This window comes from Tinamus guttatus, unplaced genomic scaffold, assembly GCF_059628265.1.
Source record: "Tinamus guttatus ecotype Peru unplaced genomic scaffold, ASM5962826v1 Tinamus_guttatus_pri_ptg000027l, whole genome shotgun sequence".
NCBI lineage: Eukaryota > Metazoa > Chordata > Aves > Tinamiformes > Tinamidae > Tinamus > Tinamus guttatus.
In genome coordinates this window covers 3,965,254-3,985,746 of record NW_028288561.1, presented here as the reverse complement: position 1 = coordinate 3,985,746, position 20,493 = coordinate 3,965,254, and the positions used below count along the sequence as shown (strand labels likewise).

Genomic DNA, 20,493 nt, shown 5'->3' with positions numbered 1-20,493 from the left:
GCATACAAAAATTCAAGTACCAAACACAGAAATCACAGAGAATCTGAATTCATTTTCATGTCTTCTGCTCATTTAATGTATTTACAGTCTCAGGATGTTTTGTTTGTATTCCCCTTGCTGCTAAAAATGTTTTTAGTAACATGGCTCTTCAGCACTGGAAGATAATGAAGTCCAAACATGATGCCTGTTGGGCTGGAGCTGACATTACTGGCAGCAGCTTTCAAGAATGAAAAGAATTCTTTTGTCAGACTAAAACCATAGTGTGTTTGTAGCTTTCTTGCAGCTATATGCAAATGTTAAAAGCTTAGAAATCAGGAGGACCTACCCTGGAGTAGTCAAATCCATGCTTCTCCTTCACCCCATTTCGGCAGAGTGTGTAGTTATAAAATCGAGAGTTTTTAAGCAATCCAACCCATTCCTTCCAACCAGGAGGCACATAGGAACCATTGTATTCATTAAGGTACTTTCCAAAGAAAGCTGGAGGTAGAGAAAGCAGAAGTGTATATAGTAAGAAAGTGCAGCATAAACACGCAAAGACACCATATTTAAATAAACACTTGAATTTCTATCTCCTCTGACTGGAGCTTTGCTTTCTTGATACAGTTACAGATAAGGTAAGAGATGAATTATGAAATAACACGTAAAATTTGGCTTTGACTTCCCTTTATTTGTTTCCAAATTTGATTTTTAACTGGACTAAATAGGAGATGAACTACACCACAATTATAAATACATTTTCCTAAGTGCATGATTGCTCAGACTTAGACAAACAAAACAGAAAACATTTAAAATAGTGGCAGTTGCCACATTATCTCACCCTGTCCTGAATCACGAAATTTAGCTGCACTTTTCATTTTGGTTACACCCACTTAAGCCATCTCCACCTAGTATCTGGCAGCCACAGCAAAGCTCATAAAAGGAGGCTGGCTGGGGAGAAAAACTTACAAATAAGAACCATAAATATGATGAGATTTTTAAACTTGCTGCATAAAAGAAATGAAGCAGCAGCCTGTGTGGCAGAACAAGTGCTAGGAGAGTACAAGGATCCTTGCACTGGACTGGGACAGTGTCAGCATCTGAGACAGGCTCCCAGAAGAGCAGCCTAGCCAGGCTTTTATAAGACACAAGTGCAGAGACACGTATTGCTTTGCAAGAAATGGTTAAAAACACTCAGCACTAGAACTCTATGGGAGAAACACAAATAACAAATTTCCTAAAATATATGATGAACTCGGTGATGTTTTCACACCATTCCCATCAGAAATGTGATTTTTTTTAACAGTATATGCACTTCTGAATTAGTTTATATGTTGTCATCACCACACAACTACAGATATACTGGAAGATCCCATTCATCCAGCAAATTAGTTAAAGCTTAGAGACAAAATTCTGTTTGTGAGGCTGCAGAGCGACTCAGCAGCTGAATTTCCATGCTCAGAGCTCTCAGGTCTCCACTTCAGAGCAGCCCTGCAACGTGCGTCGGCACCGTGGCTACCACGCTGACGAGCTCACAGATCATTACACTTGTTCCACCTGATGTTACACACATTTTTAATTCAGAGGCCCAAAGGGACTCACTGCCAGTCTATTAGTGAACATCTGTGCTTCTCTAGGACAGCAAAAGATTGGAGATTCCTCATCGTAGTCCTAGATTAAAACTCTTCTCAAAACATAGGGGATTTAAGCATTCAGTCTCAGTTCCCAGGTTCTTAAGGATTTTTTTAAGCTTGCAGTCTGTAGTGTCTGATCCTGCAACCTCTTCTATTTATGTACATGCAAGGAGCAATAATGTGGAACGTGCAGCTTTTCACCTGGTGTAAAAGGGACCAGTCTTATTGAAGTCAATGGACCGACATCTATTTTAGTAGGCTGAATATCTGTCCCAAAGTAAGAAAGAGAGATACAGAATAGCATGCAAGAGAGCACCATATCATTAACTGCTAATGTTTTCCTTTCTACAAGGATAGGAAATGTGGCATTAGTAGCATAATAATATAATGGAGGTATATAATGGAATGGAATAATTTTAAGGGGAGTAGGCATATTACGCACTGAATGTCCATAATGTCCAAGTCAAAGTGCTTACGTAGAATTCAAAAGCACATTTTGAATCATCCTCCTGCACAAAATTAAGGTGTACTCAATTAAGACGTGTTAGTTGAGCCAAGAGAAACTGAGCGAACGTTTGACGTCTTTGGAGGCATTTGAAAGAGATGGAAGTGCTCAAAGAAGTAGGATCTGTATCATGGAAGATGAGGAAGGCGCATCTATTGGGAGGTAATTAACTAATAAACTATTTGAAATTACATTGTGCTTTTAAACTAATTTGGAAAAATAGGTAAGATGTTATGCTATTTTATAGATGAGCCACAAAAAAGAGTTAAGTAACTGATAAGCATACTGCAGAAAGGAATTTGTCTCCCTGTCCTAAACTAACTCTTGATGCTTGCTCTGATCCCACACAGTAAATCAGCAGCAATGAACAAAGCAAAATCAGATAAAAACTGCATTACTTGCATCACTCACATTACTAGGCAGGAGCTCATAACACATTTTCAAATGATTTTGTTCTATGAACTTCTAATTTTTAGAGAGTGAAAGGCAGCCCACAGTGACAGTGGGTAATTAAACAGTACAAACACACATTTCTTTCTTGGCCTGGTAACAGGGAATAATGGATTGAAACACTGACCACCATCTACAGCAGCAGATAAGCACAAACTGCTACTCCAAAGCTTTCTGTCCCTTATCGATATATTACATCCCCACAGAGATATATTTGGCATTTTTGCCCAGCCTGCTCATGAAAGCTGAGCTTCCAGTTTACCAACCAGTTAACCCTTGGCTGAGCCAGCTGAAGAACTCGGGAAAGAGGCATCCTGTAAAGAATGACTTCATTGTTATTCTGCAGAGGCACTAAAGGAAAGCCTGGCGGAAGTTCCTCCAGCACCTTCTGCAGACCCCCATTGTACATGCAGGATGTCTTTATAATCTTTCATGGATGTCTAAGTGCCTTAAATAATTTTCTCTGCTGTTTCCAATCTTTCATTTAACATCTTTTTTTTCTCCCTCCTTCTTAGCCCTTGAAAGGTTAATTATTTTAAAAAAATCTAAACTTCATGCCTCGGTCCTACAAAATATTTGGGTACAATAAAGCTCTCTTGATACAGGTGATTTTTTTTTTTTTTGGGGGGGGGTGGAATTGTAAAGATTCTAACGCAATTTTTGACGTCGTCAGATTCGTTTTCTACCAGAGACAGCTGCTCACTAGAGCACAGAGGCCGTCGGTACATCCAAGGCTCCAAGATTTCATTAACAAACATTCTCGGAGACTGACGTTTGAGATGCTCTGCCATGTTGCTATGCCCAGGCTATGAATGGATCACAACAAAATATCCACATGGCTGTTTTTAATAAATGCAGTAGGAATGTGGTTTTCTCTTGCTTTAAATACTACACAAAGCAGTCTCTCCTAAGACTACATGAAACAGGATATTCAAGAACTGAGCCCTTTGTACACTGTAACCATTTCCGCCGGGGTTCATAACCTTACGGAGTTCTTTTCTCTAAATCTTACTCCAATGATAAGCACCTGGAAAATTCCTTGGTATAGACTAGGATTTTTACAAGAGGTTTCTTTTGTTTTGTTTTGTTCTCAACCTTTTCCTGGAAGGGAAAAAAAAAATGAGCATACAAAAATTTGCCCTATGCTCTCAATTAATAACAGTCTGATCTGAAAATAATGCAATTGCAGATACATAACGTCTAAAGCTCATTGCTTGAAAAGTAATCAAGCATTCTGTCAAACGTTACATAAAGTAAAATCAAATGAACAGACACCCAGTCTCAAAAATGTTCCAAGAGTCTCTACTTACCGGAAAAATCAAGCTAATTCTATCTGTATCATCTATCAGACTCTGCAAGGTTTTTTCTTTATTCTTTAAGCAGTAATTCTTTTTTTAATACTTCCCTAAAAATAGCTTTTGAAAAAATATACACATTCACAAAGGATATTTATGTATCTTTGCACTTAGCTGGAAATTAAGAAGATAATTCAGGATGGATCAATAAATGATACCAGAGCTCACTGGCCCCATTTTGTTCCACAGAGGCTGCCCGACATTGAGAGCTGTCCGGAGAGACCTTCTCCTGCTCTCGCGCTGGGAACGAACGCTGCGGAGGCTGGCACAGGTTCACCAGCATCAAGCTAACAGATCGGAATTACACCCAGAATTTCAGGCTTCCATCCGCTCATGGGGTGATTCTGCTCGGATTCTGCTCCTAGCGGAGGAGCGAGGCTGCCCTGGGTTGGGGGATGAAATAGCCCTCTTGATACCTGAGACATGTTATGTGGGAGAGGATTTGCTGCTGCTGGGCAGCAAGCTCTGAATTTCTACCACACAGCTCTCCTCCTGGTGCCATCCCTTCATCTCCTCACGCTATTTAATTGTAACCATCTTCTGCCTTATTAGCACACCATTAAATTGCACTTATCACCACGAATGCAAAGTTTAACTCATGTTTTAAACTGTTAACCTGTACTTAAACACGTATGCTATGCATTAAATACTTTAACTAAGTACCTTGGAATGCTTTATATCTAGTACAAATTATTTTCAGTACTTTCTGTCCTTCAGAAGACAATCAGAGGAAAGTGGGTGAGAAAGCACTCTCAGCAGGGCTAAGTGTGCATGGAATGAGCAGTAAGCCCAAAGGTCATTTCAGTTCTGTGATTCTGTATTCACATCATGGCCAAATATACCCTTAAACTGAAACATATAATGGAATCAACCCCAGTGAAATTAATGGATTTACAGCAGTGTAAGTATGAGGGAATAGAGAGAAAATCCTGTAATTTAGTTTTAAATTTGGTCCCACAGGAGACCTTTTTTTTTTTCCAGGAGACATCAGTTCTCATTATGTACCAAAATAACCAACTAGAGTTTCAAAATACAGTGACAACAGGAAATGGGACATAGTTGCAAAAATTAAAAAATGTGGCCGTAGCATCAATACTTCAGTAACTGTGCTAACTCTAAAGGGCTGCTTGAAATACTGTTATTAAACATTAAAATATTTTCAAGGAGGAAAAGTGAAGCTTAAGCCCACGTTTTGTTTTCAGATCCCGTTATTTCGATCGATTTCAGCATGTTAACGTAGACTGGTCTCTAAGGGCTTTTTTGCTATTTCTTTTCTTTGATACGTCTGGATTAGCCTTGAAATGACAGACTCATTGAAGCACTTAATCAGTTAAAGTAAGGGGAGAAGTAGAGACATATACATTTTATTTTGGTTTATTGCACATGATGCCCCAATTCTTCTCTATCCAATAGGACACATATAACAAACTTTTCTTGAAGATCTCATGTTCCATCCACCATCACAAGGGTATTAGAAATAGAGTTTTAATAAAAGCTCTTATGCACACCACTGTTCTCTGTCATTGGGACAGAAATTCTCCTTACAATTCATAAACCATATTTTAAGGCCAGGGTAATTAGAACAGCCTACAGGTATTCTTGTTATGTCAGGGGAGTAGTCTAATGCCTAACAGGAAAAAATAATCTTTATGACACCCTTGCTCCTCTTCCTGAGTTGGCACTGCACATTCCTCAACTGTGGCCAAGGATCAGTGCAAAAACCCATTTAATGAATTGAGAATTGGCTGAAGGGGAGCAGATGAAGCCAAATCGTGAAACGATCAACAAGGAAGCAGATAGAAGAACAGTGAAAATGAGCCAAGTGCTGCCCACCTTTCTCAGGTGAGTAAACACTGAGTGGAGTCATGGCCAAAGCCCCCTTTCATTAATGCCTATGGCAGACCTCATGGAAATTCAGCAGAACTAGAATGGCAAAGCATATATATATTTTAGAGAAAAAAAGAAAAGCTTCATATCATGTCTCTGCATTTGCTAGGAGATGGCTCTGAGTGTCACAACCACATCGTTCCCTACCCGGAGCAGTCCAAGGGAAAGCAGGAACACTGGCTACCTGCTCCAGAGCACTGCTCAGTGCTTGGTGGCCAGCCCTGACCACAAACCCATCACAGCAGCAACACTTCCATCAAACATTCTCCATTGCTGTTGCTCCCTCCTTTCATACACCGATGGTCACAGGAAAATTCTTACCTGGAAATTTCTCCTCCACGGTTCATATGCAACATTTCCTCCTCCACATATAAAAACAACCCCCTTCTCAACAGCACATTGGCAGGCCTTTTTTAATAACAAACAGCCCAAGCAAGAGCTTATCCAGCTTAATGCTGAGCCTTTATTAAAATACCAAAGTCTGCACCATGCTATTTTGTCAACTCCAAAAGAATTTCATTCAGATTCATTTTGCCTACAGGATTTGAAGAAAATGCCTGATTACCAAGTTCCAGAGAGATTCTAAGATAATGCTGTGCAAGAAGAAACATTTGGCATATTTAGCAAAGCCTGCTTTCTTCCACCTAGCAATAAACTTAAGAGAAACTCTAGTAAAAGCATTAATCCATAAATACAAACAATAAAGCTTTACTGAATCCAACTGAAAGAAAACTCAGCCCCAGTTCAATCCAACCACAAAATTCCTTTCAACAACATAACTGAAAGAGAAGAAATCCAGGCTCAACATTCATTTATTCTCTGATATACATTCTTATCCAGGCACGAGGACAGACCAGTGTGACAGAACTGCCACAAGGTTCTGTCTGCAAGCTCTGTCCTGAAGGCATTGGTCATGCTTTGAGATCATCACGGTTTTGCTATGCACTTTATTAGAAAATAACATGCAATTTATTGTTTCATCCCTGAACTTCTATATCACCAAGCTTGGCCACTGATCACTGAATTTTGCTGGACTGCTGTATCAGAAAAGCATATAATCAAGTGGGCCACCAACCTCATTCATGCCTCCAGGCACTCAGGAAACACCAGCTTAGGAAAAGGGTACACAGTAGATTCCCAAATTATACTGCTTGGATCATTTTGAAAGATTTTTTTTTGCAAAAGACTGACATTCTATAAAAGCAAACGTGCAGATACTCTATTTAGCTTTTAGGTATTTTGAATATGAGACAACAATCCTATTTCTGAAGAATTACCAGGCTATGAATTGCTCTGGCTTGAAGTGATATGTATCGTTGCATGACGATAGCAATCAGTGTGACAAAACCACTACAATTCCAATGCTGGAGGTGGCATCCTACCAGCACAGTACCTTATGTGGTGGAGGGAACGAGGAGGTTTTCTTCACAGTCTACTTCTTACACTGAAAGCAGATAAACTTATGGGAAAAAATGAGAGAGAAGGTGAGAGTCAAAAAAAATACAGCTGGAAAGAAGGCAGCCAGAGGCATGGCTTATTTCTGTGGTGGATGCATTCATCTCAAACTCTAAGGGAAGTTTTACCAGGCTATGGGCTATCTTGCAGGCTTTAGTTAGTGAGCATATAACAGCCAGGGCACTGGGGTGTGAATGGAGATGTTTCTCTTCCTGACTTTGCTGCTCGCCTTCATGCAGCTTTGCAGAAAGTACTTCACTATTCCACCTCCACTTCTACCCATCCTTGACTCTTTAGGTCACCAATTGTCCCCTACCACACAATTACACACAGAGATCTGCTTCAGTTAAGTCTTTAAATATTTCTGCAACAAAAATAGCAATTGCAACTATAGAGAGAAAAAAAATCTGAAGCAGGGAACAGATTTTCTGAGAATTTTCTAATGCGATGTATCTGGGCATTAAAATCTGGTCACATATTTTTCAGGTTCATTCCTCCTTTAATAAACATTTACCAATAGTCTTTTCTCCTCTTTCTTACTTTTTAATGTTAAAATCACTGTAAAATGTCAAAAGCTCAGACAGTGAAGTGGAAAAATAATTATTTGAATGCAGTCGGCCACTGTATGTTCTTAGTCTAATATTAATGGGAGGAAATGGAAGCTTGTCACTGAATTTTAATGAATTCATTAGTTAATTAATATAAAGCCCCGTGGAAGTGCTAAGTATGATTATTACTTTTATTCCCAGGAAATTTTTTATAATGGCAGAGACAGACCTCCCATAATGACTTTTCTCTATGTTCAAAATATGTGAATAGTGCAAAATGGCATTTATTAATTTTTCACGTAATTCAAGTACGGGCTTACCAGCAGAGTGAGATATTGAGACATTGCCACACAACAAATAGCGTTTGCCTTGTTAGTAGGTTCATTTAACTGAAAAGGCCGGGGGTACCATAGGGAAATGCCCTATAGGAGTGAGGATGGTAAACTGGCCAAGATGTGTACTGCATTTATGGCATACTGAGCCAATTTAAGCCCTAGTATAAATTAACAGAACTCTCACAGAAGATTCACTGAGACCAATGCTTCCTTCTGCCAGGCTGAATTTGGCCCACCATCCCTAATTCAGTTGAATTTAATAAGATAAACATGTCTTTTCATTTCCTGACTGTAGATAAGGCTGACAAAATATTCTGGAATCAGTCCCCAATTTTAAGACCTAATCATTCAGACAGCCAGGCAGAAAGGAGAAGCTTTTCTCATTAAGTAACGTCTAGAGAAAAGTTTAAAATCGTGCTTCAGTAAAACATCTCAGCTTTTGTTGGTGCAGGACACGAGCATGGAACAATGCATTGAGCGTTTGAAAAGCTGTCCCATGGAAAGAGATGTGTATATTGTGTATATTGTGTATATTCACAGAAAACAGTGCATTCTTTCTGCAAATGTTTACCCAGGAACCTTTGGCAGAGAAATCCTCTGACATTCAGAAATGTTTGTCACAGGATCTCTTTGTTTCTCTTACTCTCCAATAATCTGCCCACTGTTTTAAGTCACTAATGATTCAGACACAGCTTACATGGACTTTTCGAACAATTAATTCATCAATTGACTGGGTACGTTTACATAAGTTGTCCTTCTTGCATAATTTCCCATAATGTTTTAACGGGACAAGGATGTGAGAAGCTCTTCAAAATAGGTCTCATTGTTGAACGTACTGAGATCAGGAATCTGGTGCCTACACGTAGCGCCTGTGTACAGAGTGCTCAGCTTTCCAGTCGCTGTTCACAACACTGGCATTTTTTTTCAGTGAGACAGTTTGGTGCTGAGGAAGGGCTACCTGTAGCACCCACAGTTTAACAGCTTCCATGGAGGAAGGAAAAGTCACCTTTGCACTGTCGTGATAGTAATTTTAATTGAACACACAAAGTGACGGTGAGCCTCCTGCATGACGGCCAATATCCTGGCCATTAAAAAACTATGATAGAGCTTCTCTTGAGCTCAATCTCTTATTTTCACCTCTATTTTGCCTCACCAGTGCCTAACCCAAAGCAGATCAAACTTTTTAAAATGCAAAGGTTGAAAAAAAAAGAAAAAAAGTGACAATAAATCTTGAAACCGGGGAGCAATTACAGGAAAGTCATACCTCTTCTATCTCTTCTCGCATTTGTTACTTTCAAATAAACTGTGCAGGAGAATCCTGCAGCACATTGACCCCTCCTGCCTCCACATCATCCACACCTTTCCCAAAGGTATCAGCAGCAGCAGCAAAATCTGGCAATCGGGCAAGTCTGTACAAATCAAAGGCAGAAAAGCCACTGCCACAGGAAAAGTCAAAAATCCTACGATGCAGATAGAATGATCACAGCAGAATCCTCCTCTGCCACAGCAGGAAAACGCAGGGAGATCAAGGAGCAGAGGTAAAGGCAGGGAGGTGTGAAATGAGGGGCAAGAAAGAGAAGGCGAGGGAAGGTGGAGTAAGAGAGCAACATTTCTTCCTTTGTGTTTAAAGGAGAACGAAAAGAAATGAGGGAAACACAGGGAGGAAGCCTGAGAGATGAAAACCTAAAAAATCCAACCTCCCTCACTAAATAATAGCCTCCTCACTCCGGAGTTGCGAACCTGCATATCAAAGCAAGCCTGAAAAGGCTGATATTGAAAACATCCACAAATGAACTCCTAGGCTTTTTGATCTTCTTTTGTTCACTGTAATAATGTTCAAGGAGGTTCCCATCTGAGAGAAACTCTATCTGTAACATCCAGAATATTCACTTTAGCAGATTACTTTTGAAAACTGAGAAACTGAGTGCACAAAGCTTCTAAAGTACAATTTCCTGATGTTTATAAAGCAGGTAATTCTGATCAGATCTTTGGACAAAATAGGTAAAACATACCTTCATACTGCTGGCAATGCTTTCATATTAATAAACTCTAGACTTTAATCTGAGATCAGAAATGGATAGAAGTCTCCAATAATGGCCGTTTTCATTAAAATTTGTATAATAAAATATGTTTAATTTCATCATTTACACCTGAAGATTGGAAACCTACTCCATACCTGTAAAAGGACTATTTCTGTGTATTCCAGCACCTTCCGTTTTCAAATTAAAAAGTGGCACACTTAAAGAACATAGAGTCACTAAGATCTTGGGCCTAAAACTAACTATTAAGTTAATGTACAAGGTCTGTGAACAGCAGGACACCTGCAATAGATGTGAAACTTAGTGGCACTTGCTGGTGCTTAAAATACAATCACTAAATATAACAATTACAATAGACAAGTATAAGTAAGCACGAAACAAATGCTCAATAAAGAATTAAACATTAACCTTGATGTTTATAAGATCATTGGCATTAATGCCAAGAATCATAAATGGTGGGAAACAACAATAAAATAATTAAGTATGTGCACTTTCCCTTGTTTATTCCTTTCCAAATTGTTTCAGGTCTTTATTTTAGAAAAACAAAACAAGGAAGCTACCTATTTGTTTAAAGACCAAGCTTTTGCTTTGATGATAGGCACAGCTCATGTGAATGACTCAAAAGAAAAAAAACAGTAGTTAAAAATACCATTTAAATACTGTACTAAACAGTAAATACATTGTTTAAGATCCATACTAGTTTCTAGAAGCCTCATCAAGATCAAGTATCATATACCATAAATCCAAAGCACAAACACATACTATAAATAACAATTATAATACTATGCTGTAACCACTATAAATAACATGAACAGATTCAGGCTTATACCTGTTTCTCAACATGACAAAAGGTGTCAACAGCAAAGTGACAGAGACATACCATAATGGGCAAGCTCCTATATCTTGCATCTGGAGAACACAAGGAAAAATAAAGAAAAAAAAAAAAAAAAAAAAAAAGAGTTCCATATTTTATGAAATCCCTTTTACAGAATCTTTGCATGCTATTCTCTTTAGGAATAAAGAGGATCATTTATTTCTCAGGAGTGCATTTGATCTTGCAGACTACCCTCCAGTTGTGATATATCTTAAACACCTTGCTAGGAGTGGACTCTCTAGAGAAACCAATCCAGTTGACAGTTCTGCCCCAAAGCACAGAGCAAGGAGCAGTCCTCTCTCTTGTGTTCTTAGTTTGATTCATACATCTTTTTTACAAAAAATAAAATAAAATAAAATAAATCAAATAATTCCTTTCTATATTTTCCTTCCTGTCTGCTCTACTCACTACAGGTAATTTCTGGGCATATTTTACATGTGCTGCACCTTGGGTGCAATCATATAACAAGGCATTCTGCTCCAAGAGCAGGTATGCTAACTTTACCATTCCACCCTCTGATGTTGTTTTTTTCTTCTTAATTTCTACAAGTAAAAATAAAATGAACATCTGGCATTCTACATTGTTGCAGTCCTCCGTGAGAACAAATTAAAAGTTTATAAACAATGGCAGTTTCTAGGCAGCTTTCAGATAGAGCCAGCCTGGATCTTACCTGTTCTGTACCCCGTGTTGTTGAGGTACACAGCAAACGTACGTATTTCATGCTGAGCCTGCCAGGATGGAGAAGAGCAGTTCTCGTTGTTCGTGTAGGTGTTGTGGTTGTGCACGTACTTCCCCGTCAGAATAGAGGAGCGAGATGGGCAGCACATGGGGGTTGTCACGAAGGCATTGATGAAATGAGCACCTCCATGTTCCATAATCCGCCTTGTTTTATTCATCACTTGCATTGAACCTGGAAGAAGAAAACCATCTCAGAAGAATTTTCCTATTTTGATCACAAGCACTAAGAACTCTCTCCTGTTTATCAAGGTTCCCCCATTGCTTTAGGAAGGCCCAAATATTAAAGTCCTAACCTGAATTTGACTCCAGCCTGTTGATATAGACCATTACACATTTTCAAACGTGTCTCACTCTCCAAGAACAGTATCTACCACTGTAGCTAAGAGGTTACTCTGTGCAGCCTTTCTGGAGCCATCAGTTCTGTTCCAATAGCTGAAGGCAAAACTCACCATGGATAAGGCTGAGACAATGTGACATGAGGGTGAAATCCACCTTATGCACCTGATCAAAATTCATGTTAAACTTGATTCTGTAGAACAGATTTATTATTATTATTATTATTATTTTACAATTTCATTCTGGACAAATTACACTGAGTAGTTTATAACCATCATCCTAAAGCAAACAAACCAGTTTAACCTGCAGGGGCTTGGATGACCTGGCATAATGGGACTCATCCTTTTTGGCAACAATCAGTAAGAGCTACATTGCTGCAAAATGGCTACACCTTTTCCTATTTAGGACAAGGCTTTGGACCCAATCTGAACCTTTAGCACAGACATCCATTCAGCAAAATCTGTTATGCATCTCAGAATCTTTTTTAAACAGAGAAATATCAAGGATCAAAGGGAAAAGGAGATTAAGTTTCTCTCATCTATTAGTGCCTGATCATTAAAACTGCATCAGAGTAGGCTATTTTGATCTAGGAAGAATTTGCATTTTCCAAAGACATTATAATGATACCTGTTACCAGCACGACCTTTCAAGGGAGAGCAAACCTTCCAACACCAGTCCTCCCTTTCTGTAATGAGCAGAGAAAGCCAACAGACGACATGCGAAGAGGACACGGGTTCATGCTGGAGCTGGTTTGGGGCTAACTTACCAAGTTTGAGTTGAATTAATAGTTCAGCTTTAATCAATGCATCCTGCAACCATCTGGCGCAAACTGTATACTGTTTCTGTCAACAACAGGTTTAGGTTTCTTCTAAGCTCTTTAGGCAGGGATTTCATTATGAAATTGCAACAGTAAGTCAGTTTAATACAGGACATGTTGATATAAGCAGTAGTCAAAACCTAACAGGAAAATGGTCATAAGCCACATACAAACTCTGACTCTCTGGCACCATGAAGGAAGGTTAGTTGCTACTGTAGGTAGTTTCATGTTTAAATTGCCATGGCATTAGTTTTCTTATGATTATTTCTTTTGAATGAATAAATAAGAGATCTGCTTGTGTATTTTTTAAATTAGAACTTTTCTCTGTCACATCATTTTGTCACAAGCACCAGGGCATGGTACCACAGTCCCCACTAGGGCTTGTTAAACCACACATAGCAAGAGGAAGTTTCTGAGCAAAGTGAGATTTTTTTGTTCCCTTAAGTGCAGGATAAGAAAGTGCGTGTTACGGGAGCAATCTTCCTTCCCTCCAAGGCACTAACTCAATTAAAGTTATAACAGCCATTTATGTGAGCCTGAAAATTGTGGATGTTTCCTCTGTGGTGTCTTATGACCGAGACCAAGCACCAAAAGGCAGACCATTCCAGTATTTTGTCACTTCAGTATTAAAATAAAATTTAACAAGCTCTTTAAATGACAGAAGCATCTGTGCATAAATAACAGTATATATTAAGACCCCCCTTGGGGTCAGTAACCTCCTTTAATAAAATTGCTGTAATAACAAGGCGCTGTATATCAACACTTTAATACAAAAACATATGATCTAATCTGCTTCGCCAGTTTGAGAACTAATGCAGACTGACAGATCAGTGGAAAGTAAGAATCCAGCATACTTTCGTGCAGTCTTAAATAGGCCAGCTTTAAATATTTTAAACAGCGTTAAACCAGCCAACTAAAACTTTTTTTTTTTTTCAGCTCACTTGAAGTACAAACATGGAATTGTGAAAAAAGTAAGAATTGATTTTTCTGTGGCAGAAGATTAGTTATGTGTTAATCAGCAACTGGAAACTCCCCAGGTCACCTTTTCTTGATTTGGAAAACCTTCTGGTGCGTCATTAGCTGATGTACCAAGGGAAGTTATGCTTTGAAGTGTGTTTTATTCAGAAAACAGTCTTTTACCTGCTTAAAATCACTGATAGGGAAAAAATATGACTTAACTCAGAAGTGTTTAAGTTATTTAAAAAATTAAAAAAAAAGCTGCCATGGAACTGCCATGAAAAATAGGAGCATTTTAACAATTTGATGCATTCAAGCTGCTCACTGGACAAAGTGAGGCAAGGACCAGGCTGAAATTCTGCTAGATATTTGTGTGCTATCCACAACTTTCCTTAGTGTCTCTTCAAAGTTCACTGTAGGAATAAGATAGATATTTTGACTTATATAATGAAGAACACACGCTAAAACGGCACACAATTCTCATGAGATCCTGACACTCATTATGCAACTAAAGAAGCTAAACAGTATCCAACCATTTATGTAACAGTTACCCCAAAACCAAGAGGGAAGATGGATCATGAACCTCTATTCTTCTCATAGATGGAGAGTGGAAGATGGAAGACCCAAAATGATCAGGATAGAAAGGAACTTCCCAGCAACTCAGAAAGTCTGAGTTAAACTGATAGCAGTAAATATATCCTTCATTACAACCTAGATTTCAGGATAGATAAGGGTATTTGCACAGAAATATTCTTATTTGAATATACAAAACAACTTTAAAAAGAAAATGCACGGATTTTTATATACACATATTTCATGATTTGTAAGATGCACAATACTGCATATTGTTTGCACTTCCTGTTAACAAAAGGAATGCCCAAGTAAATAATCATCTAAATCATTATCAGCAATAGCCTGTGAAGCAGTTTATCTTACCCACTCTTTGCAGTTGATTCTGTTCCTGAACTTCACCTTATATGTATAAGAAAAATTTTCTCTGCTATTACACTGAGCTGATTATTAAAAAAAAACCTAATAATGAAAAATGTTTAAATATATTCAACTCTCCAAAGCTATTCCTAGATTTCCTGTATATTATATAACAATATATTATAATGTATATGTCCTATACTATATAGGAGAAAGAATTATGAAAATTCTGTACTAGAATATAATTATCTGTACTATTGTCAGAATGCATTACTAACTGCTCAGTATGAGGCTGTAACAGAAATTTTCTATAAAAAAAATAACAATTGCTTTAAAAGATAACATTGACTTTCTCATTAATTGTATGTCATTGTCAGATATCATATAATTTATGTTTGTTTTCAAGTGTTCTAGTGGTTGAAGAGCTTGCATTAAACTCCAGGTAACTTAATCTACTAAGCAAAATTTCCAAAATATCCACAGGCAGATATATCAGCTGGATCCCTGGTATGTTAATTAACAGTCTCCCCTAAAGCCCATTAGCATCCTATTTGAACCTTATTAGACAGTCTTCTCATCTTCGATATCTCCTTTGGCCTGAGCTTCATTTTAATGAAGCTCTAAGATCCTCATCTCCGTGTATGATAATTAAGGAACAGTATTTTCTGTGCTACATTTGTAATTTTTGAGTGGGTGGAGTAAGAAAATATGAATTTCCTCCCACCAAGATTTCTCTATCATACCTGAAGCATCTCCCGGTAAGCTGGTTTCTTAAACTACAGGTACATGGTAGTCAAACCTAATTAAACTGGGGTTCTGAGTCCATTGCACAGGGGACATCAGCATTAGACCAACTTAGACTCACAAGTTGGACTCTAATGGGGGGAAAAAAAAAAAAAAAAAAGATCTTTGCTTTTAATTAGTTCTTTTTCCTCATCTGTATATTCCTATTTTTCTTTATATTCAGTTTCTCAGTACAACTCTCCTGATTAGACAGTCAGTTGAGTATATGTTTCAGTAGCTCATGGTGTTTTCACTTGCCTTCTCCTCTTTGCATCCAGATCAGTTTGCAGGGGCTCTCCTTTGGCCTGCACATTCTGCACGCTCTTCAGCAGTCCTGGCCTTTCCTCAGCATAATGCTGGGCATTGGTTTTCCAAGTGAAATGCATGATTAACAGCAGTGCAAATAAAGAAAGGAGGAAACTAAACTCCTCTCCTGAAAGGACATACCCTTCCGGCAAACCCCACCTGCTGCTGCATATTGTTAAATCCAGGATCTAAACTAAATAAAGAGAAGACCATTAGAGCACTTGAAATTGTGTTGCCTTCCTTTTGGCCTCAAAAGTACCCACAGAAGGAAAATAAAAGCTACAATACCCATCAGTTACAGAACATTCTTAGAAACAGCTGGAAACTTAGCTATGCAGACCTTTTTCTACCACACTTCGATAGCGTCCATGTTTTCCTTAGCTTTTATTTGCAGTTCACATCTTGCTTTCCCCTTTCCTAAATACGTTAACCACAGTCCCCACAAATAGCAATTTTGATTAACTTGGACAGTTCACCAGATAATACAGAGAAATAAATATTAATTCAAACAAATATTGGGTCTCACAAAGCCATTAATCGCAAATGAGGAATATGAAATCTCAGCTTCATCAAATGGATTTTCTTCAGCTAGATCTTAATTTGAGTGGACACATGCCCACTATGCTTGAAATTGGAAAGCATCAGATTATCAGAGAAGAGAAATACACTGCCCAGAGGACTTTAACAATTGCATCAGAAACAAGCAGGCTAGCACAAAGTAGAAAATGATAAATTTTTTAGGACCACCTTCCGAGACTGCAAGATAAAGTGCTTAGATTTTTTTTTAATATACATTATTGAAACCATATTTTTTGTATTTTGTCTTTCTTGACCAAAATAATAATTTAGTTGAAAAATAGTAAGCAAACCAAAGAACCTTGCTCATTTGAACTAATTTGTACTAATTTGTATTTGTGCATTTACTTCCATAACAAGATATCTCTCTGGAAAAAAAAAATGCAAAATCTGCAGTATAGCAGACAAGCAGTAACACTGATCAAAAGGAAGCACCTGTGAGAATACTGCCATGCTGCTATGATAAACCTCTCATTTAGAAGAGTGTGTGTACATAATAAAAATTAGTTAGCTCTAGTATTTTCATCCATCTCTTCTACAATATTTGTTTGCTGATTTTTTCCTTCTATGGTACAAATTTGATGTAGTAATTATCAAAAGAAGCAAGCCACACATATAGGAGCTCTTACCTTTCAGATTAATCCAGCTTTATACCCATTTAAAAGTGTATTTATAATGCAAAATTATTAATATTAAACTGTATCTAGGAAAAGTGACTAAGACAAAATAGGTAATATTTGGCAATTATAGGATTGTGTGGGAAACAAAACAAAACCCAAACTCTTAATTCATTATTCCAAAGCATTAGGCAAAGTATGTGTTTAATCGTCATCTCTTTTCCTCAACAATTAACATATTGTTGAGCAAGACAGTAGACTCTTTGCATACTAAGTGATTTTGGTCAATAATCAACTACACATCTAAATGGACAATACCAAGAATAGTATGTACATGTTAGGTATCATTTAAGTAATTAAAATGAAAACTGTAATTGCAAAGAATGTCTGCAATTATACAAGAATTTGGGTAATTATATGGTGTAATAATCAGTTATGAATTTAAACCTATTGCTTTGGCATGCAGCTTCCCAGGTTATACGGGCAATTGCCAGAAGCAGTTTAGGCGTGGAGCTGAACACAGATAGGCAGGAATCCCACATTTCCACAGAAACGGGAAGTTTGACATTTTAAGTTGAAACTACTCATTTGCTATCCTCAAATTGCATGCCATTAGGAAGTATTTTCCACCTAAATGTAAGGTTTTTTTCTATCATATTTCACACTTAAATAAAAAAAATAGTTTGAAAACAAAACCTAGTTCCAAAGAAAAGCAGGCCCATACTCATTAGCTAAAATTCTCTTTATCTTAGGCTCTTACCAAGTTCTACATCTTGATCATCAGTAAGAACAAGGATGATGTTTGGACGGATGTTTCTACGGTCTCTCTGGAATCTTCCCTTCAGACGCTGATTCAATAGGAAAGCTGAACTTCCGTGCAGCAGTGCTAAAACAGTCATCATGAATATTCCAAGGACAATGCTATGCTGTGCCATATTGTGCTGATTTAGTGTTTGCTCTGAACGAGGTGGGTTAACGTCTTCTATTTCTTTTTTGCTTGCAGGGCTCCTACATGGGAAAGCAAAAACAGTATTTGTTTCCCCCATTAAATTTTTACTCTGAAATTTACCAATAGGTTGAAGTATTTAGTAGATCAGAATTTTTGCTTTGATACATCCAGAAACCAACCTTCCTCCTTGAGTTTCTGGGGTACTTTGAGTTGACAGTTTTGTTTGCTGTTGTATTACATAGAGATCTTGGAGAGGAAAAGATGGCTATCTACATTTTAAAATGGTTCTATGGCAAAACTTACTGAGTTCACAACATACATTAATGGAGGATTCCTAAAGGATCTTCAAGTAGAAGGCTCTTTCAGACCTGATGTGACCTGTTTTCTCTTGCAGATTTCATTATAGTGCAACAGGCTGCCTAAGTCTTGGAACTATGGGATGACAGTGTTTGAAGTCCACTACAGCTCTGATGATATTGTGATAACTTTCTACAATACCTATCGGTTTCCATTTTTTTTTTCAGTTACTTTGGGGAATGGAAGCAATGATTTTTTTTTGCCCTACCTAAGACTTCTCTCCATCATAAATAAAATGCTGCAAAATTGATTCATTTTCAAAACAGAGCACAACACACTGATCCTGCTCCTTTTAAGGGTCAATAAAAAAATTCCTAGCCATCCCTACAAGACGGTCCCTAAAAACAAATAAATATACTAAAGCTTTTTTGACATCTTAGTTTGGTTGATGATTTTCTGATATAAAAAGATTCTCTCTTGCTTTCAGAATTCCAAATACCAGTATGAAAGCATATTGAAAATATCAACTGCTAATTATTTCATCAGATCCAGTGATCAATGAGCCAGCTTTTGATGAATTCCCTACTCGCCGCCTGCCTTTTCCTGGACTGGTGCCAATGATCTCTTGTAATGCACTGGAAATCAATTAAAAATGACACAAGGGAGACTATCTGCTTTTCGTACAGACCAGAAATGCCTCAGCAGAAAGAAGCTAGCACAGTGTGTTTTACCCAAAGAAATACACTGGCTATTCTGTTCCTAGAGCCACTTGGGAAAACAGTTTTTCCTCCAGCAGTTTATTCCATAGCCACAATATTACTTCATCTCTGTCAGTGTCTGTTCTTTGAGATAAACTTTGATTAAGAATGTTCTTCTGCAAGAGCAAAACCACTGGCCTGAAAAATTACACTCAGCTTATTTTAAAAAAATACACTGAATTTTTATGTAAGTCAACAGATACATCACTGTAGCATGATGCAATATTTATTAAGGCTATTTTCCAAAAATACACACTAATAAGAGTTTTGAGGAAAAGAAAAATCTTTCTAACGAGTTTCCTCAATAAATTTCATAGGTGGGTAGAATTAACTTTCTTTCTAGAAATGATTCCTTGCAGAGGATTTAGCACTTATCCTAGTGGATAGGAAAAGAATGAAAAATGAAAAAACAATAGTTACAACTTCAGTTGCTCTGCTGCTGCTCAGAGACTTGCCAGGCTGTATCAGAAGGAGCACCAAGGAGTCGTGTCAGCGCTCGTCCCTCGTAGTCACAATCCCATCTGCAGCAGGACAACTGGGAAGGATCATGTCAGACTCAGCGTGTTGCTCCTATCTGGAGTAGTCAAAAGCAGCTTGAGAGTTGAGAGGCAGACCTGGGTCTGTTTCAAAAGAGGGAAAAAAAGAGAGAGAGAAAAAAAAGGCAGATTAGCAGGCAGATATTCCTACATTCCTGAACACCAGCTCTGGAGGAGCAGTCCGAAATTAATGGTTCCTGCTTTTCAGAAATGACCAAGTAGGTATTTCCATAAACGAGCAAACAAACATTATTACACAGATAACACAGGTTTTCATTACACACGTGCATTTTTCTGAAGGCCTAAAGGCTATTTCTTCCTGCTGCATACTACCTGCTTCCCTAAATAACAGCATTTTACTGACTTGCTGCTTTTAGAAGGCTATGCCTTCTTGCTATATGCGATCATACCTATATTCAGTGAAAAGTATTGTGAATACAACGGCCTTCCTCACATTTTCCTCCCTTCTTTTCAACAACAGCTCGCAGGAAACATCCTGGCTGTACTGCCCCTCTTCCCCCAGCCTTTCTCGGGTAGTTTCCTCTCTCCCCTGCTCCACTGTGCCCACTGTCAACACAGCCCCCAGCTCAGAGCGCTGCTTCTCTATCACTAAAACACTTAACACAGGTGGGCAGGTACAGACTGCTCTCCCCCTGCTATTTTGTCCACACTTGTGATTTATGGTTAGAAGAATTACAGTTACCCCGAGAGGATATAGTGGGTGGAAGAGAGAATTTCATGTCAAATGCAACAGGCATCTTCTACCAAACCTGTTATCTGCTCTTCAGCCCCCTCCTCACTGCAGACCTCCCAGCTAATCTGACTCGTTACCTTC

At 38.2% G+C, this 20,493-nt stretch overlaps 1 protein-coding gene across 3 annotated transcripts in view; it reads right to left on the bottom strand.

Annotated features, from left to right (window-relative positions):
* SULF2 (sulfatase 2) overlaps positions 1-19,642 on the bottom strand; it is a 55,567-nt gene extending 35,925 nt beyond the window's left edge. For 2 of the 3 annotated variants that reach the window (XM_088528749.1, XM_010218442.2), the window contains exons 1-3: positions 17,879-18,245; positions 11,729-11,968; positions 326-477 (exon numbers count right to left, since the gene is read on the bottom strand). In XM_088528749.1, the coding sequence (XP_088384875.1) occupies positions 326-477; positions 11,729-11,968; positions 17,879-18,164 (678 nt within the window). In that variant the 5' untranslated portion in view covers positions 18,165-18,245. Of the gene's footprint in view, positions 1-325; positions 478-11,728; positions 11,969-17,878; positions 18,246-19,542 lie in introns of those variants that run through there. The other variant, XM_088528757.1, reaches the window with a different exon arrangement.
* Between the last annotated feature and the right edge of the window lie 851 nt (positions 19,643-20,493).